This window comes from Macrobrachium nipponense, chromosome 34 (genome assembly GCF_015104395.2).
Source record: "Macrobrachium nipponense isolate FS-2020 chromosome 34, ASM1510439v2, whole genome shotgun sequence".
In the NCBI taxonomy this organism is placed as follows: Eukaryota; Metazoa; Arthropoda; class Malacostraca; order Decapoda; family Palaemonidae; genus Macrobrachium; species Macrobrachium nipponense.
In genome coordinates this window covers 29,274,996-29,288,061 of record NC_061095.1, presented here as the reverse complement: position 1 = coordinate 29,288,061, position 13,066 = coordinate 29,274,996, and the positions used below count along the sequence as shown (strand labels likewise).

The following is a 13,066-nucleotide window of genomic DNA, read 5'->3' as shown; positions in this document are numbered from 1 at the left end:
ACTTGGATTTTAGAATGAACTTGTTCAAGACCGAAAGATCTATGATGGGGCGCCAGGCACCCGAGGCCTTAGAACTACAACACCCGTGAGTAAAACCCGGGAGAAGGAGGAGCTCGCTTTATGGCATCCTTCTCACAGAGAGCCGAAAGCTCCTTCTCCAAGGCTTGACCCTTGATTGAGTGCGAGGAATAACTGCTGAACTCGAGAGGACGATTGGAAAGTGGAGGTCTCAAAACAAAAGGGAACTCGCAACCTACCTTCAGGACCTCCACCACCCAAGCATCCACTGCTCTCTCCAGCCAAGCTGACCAATGGCGAGAGACAAGCTCTTACTGTAGTCTCCGGGAGAGGTAATGAATCCTACTTCCAAAAATTCTTACGCAGAGGCAAGGAAGAAGAAGAAGAGGAAGGAGGTCCACCTGGAGGTTGAGCTCTTCCCCTGTCCTTAGAGCCCCGCCAAGAACCTCTCCAGCATTTCAAAGAGTGAGCACCAGAGGAGGAAGCTGAGGCGCCAGAAACCTGAGATGAACTCTGGAAAAACGAGCCAGAAGGAGGAGGTTGTTGGGCTGGAGCAAAAGGTACGAATCTGGCACTAAACTTACGCTTACTCCTTGAAGGAACAGGAGGAAGACCAGAGGAAAAAGCCCTTGATAAGGCCCAGTGAGCTTGGGAAGAGGCATCACCTTGATGTTCCTTCGAAAACTCAGATATATCAAATAGGGAATCGCCAAAAGGAGAAGAGGACAACAAACGGCTTCTCTGAATCTCCAATACAAGAGGATGGTAACTGCGACAAATACAGGCTACGCCTTAGAGAAACACGAAAGGCCTGCATTGAAGCGGCAAGCTCGTTCTGATGTACAGAAGCGATTGAAACAGACGAGCAGAATTTCTCAAAAAGAGGAGCATCGGGAGGAACAAACCTGGAGTTCTTGATATACATTAAAAGACCTCCGAGGACCCACATATTGAAGGATTGAGCTTCTTTTAAGGGGCTCATAACAGACTCCATGGCAATAACGTCTTCGACTGAGACCAAGACCGAAGCCTTGGAAAGCAAAGGTTGACCCGAAAGTCGGACAAAATCAGGATTTGGTTGGGGGGTCGAGAGAATGAAGTATCATCCGCCACCTGATAAAACTCCTCTCCGGTGTCGTAGAAGAGAAGAGAGCTTCCTCTTCCGTTCCCTGATCACCTTCGAAAGTTTAGCGAACCTCTGAGCAAGGGAAAAAACGTAAAAATTCCCGCGTCCGGGAAGGACTGTCAAGAAAAATCCCTTCTGTAATACAACGAGGCAGAGGCTGCTTCTGCTTAGGCCTCGCCTGAGGAAGAAAACTCAAAATTAAATAAAAAAATTTCTTGAACTCCTGACGACTAGCTATCATAGGTCTAACACTAATAACCCTCCCCCCTTCTCCTAAATAAGCGCCCTTTGGCACTGTTACGGGACTAACAGGGGACACATTGGGTAAAGAATCGTCAGGCACCTGCCCGGACTGGATCCCCCTTAGGCCTTCGCCACGACAGGGTTCACAAGCCGGGGTATCTGTCGCACCGTTACCCATGGTGCTGTCGACAGGTACCTGACAAGGAGCTGAAAATGAATCTAAAAAGTGTTAAGACATTCTAGTAAAAGCTTCTTCAAAATTCTGACAGCTTGTTAAACTTAGCTGAAATGTGTCTATCTAGCTAAACTAAGCTGTAATTTTTCAAACTTTTGTTTCCAACTAGTTTCCATCACCAAAACCTTTGAATCAATATCAGAAACGACTTCACTATTTACCGGTTGTACAGGTGGCAAAGCATCAATTAATTCGGAATCGGAATCACACGATACAGAAACTGAAGAGCCAGAACCATGAGCGCACAAATCAAGGAAATCATTAGATAGAGGTCTAGCTACCGATTTCTTTTTCTCCTTAATAAATCTGTTACGCTGCAAGATTCTTTAATGTTTCATATAGGCTAAGTCGTCAAGTCTTTGTCAGACCAAGGCATACATAAGTCACAACTATAAGTCAAATCACAAACCTGTCCCCGACAAAGCTACAAATGTCATGGGGTTAATACTCCCTGCTACTCATCCTTGTCCCACAAGCCGGGGCAATTCCTGATGTTGCGGGCAGAAAGAAGCATCGAATTATCTGGACAATCCACTGGACTGTTGGACAGGTCACGTAATTCCGGGTCGCGCAAAACTTCGTAATATAATATAAATACCACAATGGAAATAAAAGTTAATTCACTATTTCGTGGATGTAATACGTGAGTGGTAATAAACATAAAGTCGCATTAACAATTAATGAGAGCTTTAATGGCATAAAAAGGTTTAGGAAATTTATAAAGAGCGGCCGTGATGTAAACAACACGGGCGCTCGTTGACAACTGATTTTCAGGGCAGGTTTTGTAACTGTCAACGGCAGCGTTGCCAACTAGCGGACAGAATACGAGGTAACAGGGTTGCCAATGTGGTAAATTTTGGTGCGGTTTTTGGGGATTTAGGGCTAGATAAATTATATTAAGGTAATGTTTATTAATACTAGGCATTCAGAGAAGCAGCAAGGCACTTTGTACTCGAAGAAGAACGCTTACAAGATGATGATGAATATCTATGCTCCCTTCCCTGACTGATGTTCAGGAGAAGAAAAGCCACCTCCTACACTGCCACTTCACTTTTTTAAATTTAGAAAACAACACTGAACTAACTATACTACATTAAATTTTTGATAAAATTTATTTTCTAAGCTGGCGAAGTAATTGGATTTAAGTGTGGGAGCAAGGAGAAGTAGAAGGTCTAGGAGAATGGATTGATACAGGAAAAACAGGATTCATTAGAGAAGCAACAGGAATATCAATATACTGGACAGAGGTTTCTTAGTCTGGCTAACAACCATTTTCCCACAGGCTTTATCAGCCGCCTTTCTCTTTTGGTCTCTCTCTCTAATTTAGTTAAATACGTACTAAGAAGCTAACTACCATTTTCCCACAGGCTTTATCAGCAGCCTCTCTCTTTTGGTCTCTCTCTAATTTGGTTAAATAAGAAGCTAACTACCATTTTCTCACAGGCTTCATCAGCCACCTTTCTCTTTTGGTCTCTAATTTAGTAAAATAAGATGCTAACTACCATTTTCCCACAGACTTATCAGCTGCCTTTCTCTTTTGGTCTCTCTCTAATTTAGCTAAATGAGAAGCTAATGTCTTTCATTTCTGTTCACTTCATTCCTTGCATTCATCTGGTTAAATTAATATTACATACCTGTCACCTAAGTTAGAGCAAAGGGTGTGAGTGTCACATGTTAACTTGGTCATTCGGGCTTCGCAGCCTTTGCTACAGTGTCGGAAACTAGAAGAGGTAATGTCAGACATACCTAACAAACAAACAAGTTACGATCATAAAAATCGGTCAAATTACAAGTCTCAAATGTATTATTATTAATAGGGGTTAGTTTTTCGAGACCTCTGAGTCTCAAAACTCTGAGTCTCAAAAATGTAAAAATATAAGTCAAAACAATGCCAAAAGGCTACCATAACAGAATATTTCCCCCAAATGGGAAGATAATATAAAATTAAAAAACCAAGCTGCTCTGTCAACACAGTGTGTAAACGTTACAAGCGGTAGAAACAAATTGAGCTATTAGCGTAGTTATTCCTCTTTCTTACCCTGAAAGTGGGTAGCTCTTGTCACCTACTCAAACAAAAGAATCACTCACACAAATTTTGAAAATTCAAGCTGCTGTCAAGTACAAACTTTTTAGCAAAGTAACTATGTACTGGGTAAGTTACTTCTATATTTTACCATATACTACATCTTATAAAATTTTTACATACTTAAGATACATTAGTGAAGTTATTAACCTACAACTGGTTCTGAAGGGGTTAGAAGGTCCATATCACCAAAAAAATTACACTCTATGGGTTCCTTTATCTTTTACAACAGTAGTTTCCTATTAGAGCCTTCCAATGCATGTAACTATGCCCCAATGAGAAGTAAATATACTGCCATGAATAAGCATAAAAACACTTACCAAAACTGACAAAGAAGTAATTTACTTTCAGTTTTTCCTGGAAGAGGTACACCATTGAAGTACCACTGCAATTCTGGATATGGTGATCCGAAAAGTCTAACTTCCATCTTATATGGCTGCCCTAACTGTACTGCAACTTCCTGGTCTTCTTCGGGATATCCATATTCCACTTTCACTAAAAGATAAACAAAAATGTTTTATTGCAGCTATGCAATTAACAATTACGGTTTGTTCTTATTACATTTTATCAAAATTAAAATACTTCATTCTGGTATAGTTGTCAAGTAGTCACTGATTTGTTCCATAAAGTATACAATACATGTTAAACCAGCAAATTTTGCATTAAACTGCATTTTGCCAACATATACAAGCCTCTCGTCTTTCAACAGAATACTGAGCTAGTCTGGTAGCTGACTTTATAACAAGGTTGATTGACTGATTGATTATTGGTTACTAAAACTGGTGTCACAACATCTAGGTTATTGATGCCATAAATTAAATAGGAAACTAAAATATCTAAAAAATATATATACAGGTACAGTGACCCCGCCCGTATTCGCGGGGGATGCTTACCAGACCCCACCGCGAATAGTTGGAAACCCTATAAAAATGCTTAACACCTATTTTGATAGTTAAAGAAAAAAAAATCACTTCAAATTTTTATACCTGTTTTTTTTTAATACGTAGTTTTACCACAAAAAGTGCATTTTATGATGAAACTGATTAAGAAAATGAAAAAATTTGTGGATATTTCTCATTGGAAAATACCGCAAATAGGCAAATTTTCCCTGAAGAATGGGGAGAAATGTTCCAGAAAGAAATTCTTGAATATGTGAGTCCGCGAAAAGGGGGGTGTCCACTGTAGTGATTATTTTCGTTGGTGTGATTATTTTCGAATTTCTTGCAAATAATGGGTAGATATGGTCCAGAGAGAAATCCAAGAATCCAGAGAACACGAATAAAGGGCCCGCTGTACAAGCCAATTCTGGAGGTTCAATCCATTCTCACTATGATATATCAGTAGAATAAAACAAATTGGGCACGAAGCAAGAAACAGATTCGGACCGTCATCGGCATAATTGAGCGATGACAGGATGCTGATGCCTACGTATAATTATAAAATAGAAATGGAACAAATATGCATCTTTTCCTTGAATCTTTTGAAAAGTTATATGTTACTTCACTGTATCCAATAATATTGTATGGATTCTCATACATACTACAATGGGCACCGCCGTGTTCACGTTCTCCGGATTCGCAGACTCACATATTTGCAGAGACTCACTGATTTGCAGATTTCTCTCTGGACCATATCTACCCATTATTCGCGGGAAAGTTGCCTATTTGCAGTACTTTTGGATGAGAAATATCCAGAGCTTCCTGGTTTTTTAAATATATTTCATCATAAAATGCACTTTTTGTGATAAAACTTAAAAAAACCAGGTATACAAATTTCTAGTGGGTTTTTCTTGAGTTTTACCTACCAAAATAGGGGTTCCAACTATTTGCAGATTCTAAAAATTCGCGGGGGGGTCTGGTATGCATCCCCCGTGAATACGGGGAACCACTGTATTGTATCATATAATACGGTATTGTATTATACAATACTAACAAAGCAGTCAATGTTTTGGTTTGGAAATCAGCTAATGATGAGTGTGAGTTTATTTTGCTGTATTAAACTCAATTTTGACCAAATTTTCTTGCTTCTAGCTAGTACAAAAGAATATCTAGAAACTTTACTTACATGAGACAAGTGGGCATGTTTATTGTGTAAAAACATTATGCGATTCCGTTCGCTATTTTCACTTTATTGAATCGCAATACGAACTTTACGTTATTTATCTTTAATCAGCGTGAAGAAAACAGTAAAATGTGTTCTTTCAAGCCCAGAAATTTTGATTTAAACAACTCTCTCAATTTTATGATTTTTATCTACGGTTGTGTTTGATGGCTTAAGTTTACGGGAGTTTTATTCTTATTGTCGGTGCACAATAATATAATCATTAACAGCTTGAACAGTTTTCTCAGCTTCAGCTACAACTTTGTTTTAATTTTACAGTGTATTTCCTTATTGATCTTTGATCTATAGTGAATAAAGTTATTACATAAAAATATATTTGTCCTATTCTACATAATATTTATAATGTAACTATGGTAATTGTTTACTGTCGTATGGTGGTTGAAATACAAGCCAAATGGATGTTGTTATACAATTCGGTTATTTCTCGTTTGGTTGTTCAAGGCTTTACAAATTTATGCAACGAATAGAATGTTAAAACAATACTTTCATCATCCTCTTTTGCTGTTTTGGAAGTTATTTAACTAGTAAATTGGATTAAGTTAGGCTACTGTAATTTGGTCTCTCTCTCGCTTCCTGATTGTACGCTGTTGCCTGCACCTGTTACAAGCAAAATTTAAAAATATAAAAATATTGTCGTTTCAGTATTAATCGCTAATCACATTGTAAAACTGGATTATCCTAAGACGAATGATCGCAACTTGAACACTACCTGTACATAATCATATCTATACACATGTACTATCTATACAAACACACGTACTGCATATATACACACAATTAAAATTTGTTGAGGAGGCCTGCCTCCCTAACAAAAAAGATACTTAATTGTTATATATTTCAATCCTCACCAAGAATTGTAGTGTGAACAAAATGTATTGTCAGGTCCCCAAGATAGGACCCTATGTCTTAGGCCCCGTCCACACGGCCAAGCTTTGCTCGACGAACTTTGTTCGATGTGACGTCAGAAGCGGAGAAACCGCGGCAAAGTTCTGACTTTTCTCGCTGTTTCTACGCTTCTGATGTCACATCGGACAAAGTTCGTCGACCAAAGCTCAACCATGTGGACGGGGCCTTAGATTCCCAAGACTGGGGCATTTGACCAGCAAATGTCTCACATTCAATGCCACAATATACAATCATTGCAAAATGAAGGATTTTCACCTGACATCAAGAACCCTTGAGTGAACCATGTATGTCCAATCCTTAGCCTGCACAACATTGGTTCTTGTCTCCTTGGCACACAGGGATATGGCCAAGGGGATACTGATGAAGTAATTCTGCACATCTTTTGATTTGTTTCAATTTCTTACCAAAGGGACTGCCAAAGGTTTGTAATTTTCTGACCTAAAAGAATCTTGATATGGTAGTTGGCATCTTCTGGGTTGGGGAAGTGACAGGTGACTGGAAGTTGAAAAGCTTACTCATTTCCAAGAGCCTCAACATGAGAAGGCACCTAGCAAAAATTTACTTCTTTACCTCTTCTTTTCATTGGACATTTCTGTTTTTTCAATGAAACACCTGAAAGGTAATACATCACCATCCTTGACATGTTTAATAGCTTGGTTACACATTTTACTCCAAAAGCAAATGTCTGAGGTTGCTGGGGGTGATTTTCATAAAATTGCAAATGCATTTCTGGCACAGATGCTGGTTAAAGACTTGGGGGGGCCTCTGAAATCAGTAACAGCTAAAAACCAGCAAATATTGGCAATGAAGATCCTGAGGCATCTAAGCAGCATCTATAAGCATGCTCTCAGTAGATGATGATTTAAATGCTCCTGTAGACAATCTTACTCCTCCATGATGAATTGAATTGAGCATTTTGGGGCTACAAATTAGGCTTTCCTAAGCTATAAACTTCACAACCATAAGCTAATTTTGAAAAGAATAATACTCTGTATAGTCTCAACACCTCAGAAAGTGTGGGACAGAACTTTGAGATTCATTGCATTCAAGCATTTTGTCAATATATTTCAGATATGAAATCCAAGTCCGCTTGCTATAAAAACTCTGTAGTAGTCTGAATGTGATTAATAGTTTCTTTTTATTTTTAGTGTTTGTTTGCTTGATTATTTTAATATTTATACGTTTTTCTGGAGGTGAAAACTTATCTTTATTGTTTATTTTTTCTATTTTTTCTTAGAGTTTGTGTCAGTGTATGTTCCTCTTCTACCTGACCTGATAGAAGGAAAGAAATCACCTAAGACAGAAAAGTAGTAGTTAAAAATATAGGAAGTGACAAGGAACATACAAAGAAAACTCAAAGCTGCTAGATTGGAGAGTAAAAAACACTGGATAAGTGCAACCACAATCCCCGTTCTTCCATATATGATGCTAAACCTTAAAAGATGCCGATCTCAACACACTTGCTGCAAAAAAAGTTTGACAGCAGTTGGACAGAAACAAACTACTAAATGTTGGTCTCTCCAGTAAGAACTATATTGAGCAAGCTGATTTCCAATCTGAAGTCTCATAGAACATCAGAAGGGGAAAACTTTAGTATCTGGGGTTCATTTGATAGCATTAAGATGGGAGGATTGTATATTTAGATTGAAAAATTAGATTAGGGATCTTTAATTAGTTTAAGGTTCTCCTGATGGTTAGGGAGGAAACACTACAAATTGAGGGTTAGGAATTAGGTTTAGGTTATTCAGGGGGTAGTGGTAGTATTAAGTTATGCTAGTTAGGAAAAGGAGGATAAGTTTTGAAGAATTATATAAAATAAGGGAAAATGAAGTTTACATTCTGTAGTATTAAGGAAATAAATTAGGTTAAGGAAAGCTGAGTTTTACTGAATAACCTCCAATCTTTCCCCACCATTCTGCTTCAATTGTGTCCATATCAAAAGCCCTAACAACTCAACCCATGAAACCTTGTTTCACCAACACATGGAACTCTCTGCCCATGTATGAACACATCTGGATCAGGATGGAATCCTCTTATATGGCAAAAGTTCATGGTTACTGTTTTACTAGTTGAAAACCTAAATCCACTCATTTCAGCCCACTTGACTATATTATCAATGCATAGATGGTGGTGTTCAGCCACTACCATCCTTCTGCTGCAAAAGTTATTGAAAGGTCATCTACAAAAAGAGTATTTAAGCTAAATTTGAAGGAATTATTTTGGATACTCATTGACTTCTAAGGCAAACAAGGTTATGTTGAGAACACTCCCTTGTGGCACTCCTCCTTCTTGGTGAGTACATTTGACATTGTTGCTGCTATCTGAACCTAAAAAAACCTAATTTTTAAAAATGCCTTGATAAAGAGCCAATTACTTCTCAGGTTACATTCATTAAGAGCCCTCAGAATACCACCCCTCCATGTTGAATCATAAGCATTCTTGAGATTACAGACAACTGTGATATTTCTGGGCTCAGCCTGTGTCGCTCCGTGAAATGAATCCTTGATACTAATTTCTAAGGTATAAATATTGCTATATATACCAGAGAAAAAAAGAGAAACGATGGTGCCAGAATATTCTGGCTCGCTCACCATTTAATAAAGGTGTCGGTATAGTAAAAGAGCGAGTGGATACCACTACCAGAGGTCCCTTGTCATTTAGCTTCTTCCTCCGCCAAAATCCCCCATCTACAGAGGAGCCGAACTAAGGCCCCGCTACCCGTTACTACTACAGTGAGCGCCTCTGACGTCATTCCTTTCGACAGCATTGTCGGCGTAACACGCATTTTTTATCTGTGCTGTGCCTTTTCGTATTAGTTTGGAATTTTCCTGATTCAAGATGGCTCAAGCTTCTGCATCCAAGTTAAGTACTGCTTTCAAGGTTTTAAATCTCATTTATGAAGATCTCCAACGTTTTTGAGTCTTAGAAGTGAGGTAGCGGGAGCATCATTGTTCCCGCGCCGCCTTCTCCCGACTCGTCGACCGCATGGCGGTCTCACGTGCTCCATTTGGTCCCCTATACCATCTGGGCAACCGATGTTTAGCAGTATTTTCCTTTATCTATACATCTCATTCATATTTAATGCAGTTAGCTTTGTTTTTATACATCCTAGCCCTTCACGGGGGTTGTATCGCTCCGACCGCATGTTTCGGATCTTAGCCTAGCCTAGTCGAATCTCGATTCCCTGTTGTTAGGAGTTATGTCCCTCATATCTTACGTTAGGACCTTGTCCTTTCGTATACGTATTCTTCTGCTTCCTAGTCGCCTGCCCCCCGATTCTTTCAGTACAGCATACTGACTAGCCGCTTGAATGCTGAGGCTAACACACCCAAATCGTCAGATTTGGGATTAGCCTATCCATTCCAGGACAATATCTTTCTCTCATCCTTTTATTATTTCATCTTTCCCCCCCGTGTTAGGCTAGTTAGCTATCTCATTATTATTATTATTATTATTGATATTGAATTTATTTTGTGTTGCTATGCTTCGCGGCTTTGGGTTGGCCTATAGGCCTCCCCTCGGTCGACTGGTCCTTCACACCGCGTGTCTGTTCACCCGGTTGAGAAGGTTTCCAGTTGATCGCGTACGAGCCACTCTATTTCCGACCTCCCTCCACCCTCCCCCTCTCCCCCCTACCTACGCGCTCACCCACCTCTACCAGCCGCCTTGCTACCAGGGTCAGGGCTCGTCCTCCCCCTCCCTCCACCAAGCCAAGGTGAGCCACTAGGCACAGGAGGCCAGGACCCCCCCCCCCCCCCCTTTCCACCCTTCATATGACTATATCCCTCCACACTCCCTCACGTCTGTAACCCTTCTCCCCGCTCCGGCGGTCTCAGGCCCCGTCCGACGCCGGCCCTGACCTTGAGAATGGGACTTTTCAGACTTAAGTCTCCGGCCTTATCGTGGAGTTCGTTTTAGTTATATTCTATTTTGATATATATACATTATATCCATTTCCATAGCACACACATATTATTACTTTTTTACGGCGGAGTTCCTACTCCTCCAGGTATTTGTCACCCGGTCTCATCACTCCTCTCCCTGTTCACTTGAATGTTACTTTCCGGCGGAAGCGGGGACGCCTCGAGTTCATTAATCTGTAAAAATTTTTACTCCAGCTCTGGCCGGAGTTGTTTTGAAGTCATGCTCCCCACGTTCCGCTCGTGACATCAGGTTTTATATTACAGGCCCCGGAGTTAGTTGTGACAGGGTGACACTTACCCTCATCTATAATTTTATTATATACTTATATGTATATATATATATATATATATATAGATATATATATATATTATATCTATATATATATATATATATATATATATATATATATATAATATATATATGATATCATACTGCACGCAGGAGCTTCTCCGGCAGCAGTATTATAATTAACTATTAAACCTCTCCGGAGGTTTTCAATGATACTCATGTATCATTTGACTTACAGGTTACCTGTTGTCAAGAGAAGGGCTGCAACGCAGTTCTTCAAGACCCCTGCAGCCACGAGGTATGCCGGTCTCACGCTGGGTGTGCTGTGAGGGTGGAGGACTTCACCGTGTGGCACCACGAAAACTGCTCTACGTGCTACATCTTGGTGAACGAAGCCTCCGCCGAATACATCTCATTTCAGACCGCCCTTGTTTTGATACAATGAGTTTCATTTATGTTAATTTTACTTTCTGTATTAGTTTATTCTACCTCTAGTTGTAAGTACTAACACTAACCCCCCTTTTCAGGGCTTGGAAGAGGTCCGGGCAGCAGCACTGGCCTTCCTGAAAGCCTGGGTCGGAGGGTTTGGGAGGAATTCTCCCAAGGGACGTTCCCTACATTCTGGCCCAGGACATGGCGGACCTGATCTCCCCCGGTGCCAAGAAAGGGTCAGTGGTGGAACCGGATGTAGCTGCTCCCCTCATAGCCGACATCCAGCAGTATGTGCTTCTGACGCAACCTCCTCAACAGCCCCAGCCATCAACCTCCTTCGGTGTCTCAACGGCCTATAACGCGGCTTTTGAGGCTCAGTCCTTTCAGCCGTTCAATAGGTTCGCCAGAGGTAGCCGGGCCAGAGGTGCCTTCCGCCAAAGAGGAGCCAGAAGGGCCGCCAACAGGGGCAGGGGTTTCCGAGGAGCACGTGGAGGCCGCCCATCGGCAAACCAGCAGCGAGAGTCCCAAGGTAGGAGGGAGGCTGTACCTCTTCCGTCAAAGGTGGGGGTTCAGCCCTTGGGCTCAGAGCATTGTGACCAAAGGTCTGGGATGGAGTTGGCTTCAAAGTCCTCCTCCATCCAACAACTTGTATCAAAAACCAACAGCGGAATTGATAGAGTATACCCAAGATCTTCTTCTCAAAGGTGTAGTATCAAGGGTCAAGAATTTAAAGTTTCAAGGGCGCTTATTCAGCGTGCTAAAGAAAGGCTCAGAAAAGCGAAGAATTATCCTAGACTTGTCGCATCTAAACTCATTCATTCTTTGCGACAAGTTCAGGATGCTGACCGTTTCGCAGGTACGGACCTTACTTCCCCGTGGGGCCGTCAGAACCTCTATAGATCTTACAGATGCCTACTATCATGTTCCAATAGCCAGACACTTCCGCCCCTTTCTAGGCTTCAAACTGGGAAGGATAGCTTACTCCTTCAAAGTGATGCCATTCGGGCTCAACATTGCACCCAGAATTTTCACAAATTGGCGGAAGCAGTCGTCCAAGAATTGAGGACGCAAGGAATAATGTTGGTGGCCTATCTAGACGACTGGCTTATATGGGCAAGGAACCCCGAGGAATGCCAAAGAGCGACGGTCAAAGTAATCAAATTCCTGGAACACCTAGGGTTCCAAATAAACAGGACCAAGTCCAGGCTAACACCGGAATCATGCTTCCAATGGTTAGGCCTACAGTGGGACTTGAGATCCCATACTCTTATCAATCCCGCCGTTGAAAAGAAAAGAAATGGCCCAGTCCACAAGGCAATTTCTCAAACACATCCAGACTTCTCGGAGGAACCAAGAGAGAATCTTAGGTTCACTCCAATTTGCTTTAGTCACAGACATTCTTCTGAAAGCCAGGCTGAAGGACATAAACCGGGTCTGGCGTTCAAGAGCAAACCACAGGTCTCGGGACAAACTAGCCTCCATCCTGGCGATTCTACGGAAATGTCTCCGCCCATGGACGGAGGTCAAGAACTTATCAAGAGCAGTACCTCTCCAGTTTCCCCCAACATCACTAGTGATCCACACGGACACTTCACTAAGCGGGTGGGGCGGGTACTCACAGTACAAAAAGGTCCAGGGAACCTGGTCCCTACCATTTTGCCAGCTCCATATCAATGTACTGGAAGCCATG

The 13,066-nt window shown here is 41.2% G+C and overlaps 1 protein-coding gene across 1 annotated transcript in view; it reads right to left on the bottom strand.

Moving 5' to 3' along the window:
• Positions 1-4,216, bottom strand: part of LOC135208004 (uncharacterized) — a gene marked incomplete in the record, with an annotated part of 189,155 nt that extends 184,939 nt beyond the window's left edge. Inside the window, 1 exon segment of the mRNA XM_064240099.1 lies at positions 4,026-4,216. Coding sequence (XP_064096169.1) covers positions 4,026-4,132 — 107 coding nt within the window.
• Positions 4,217-13,066: the final 8,850 nt, after the last annotated feature.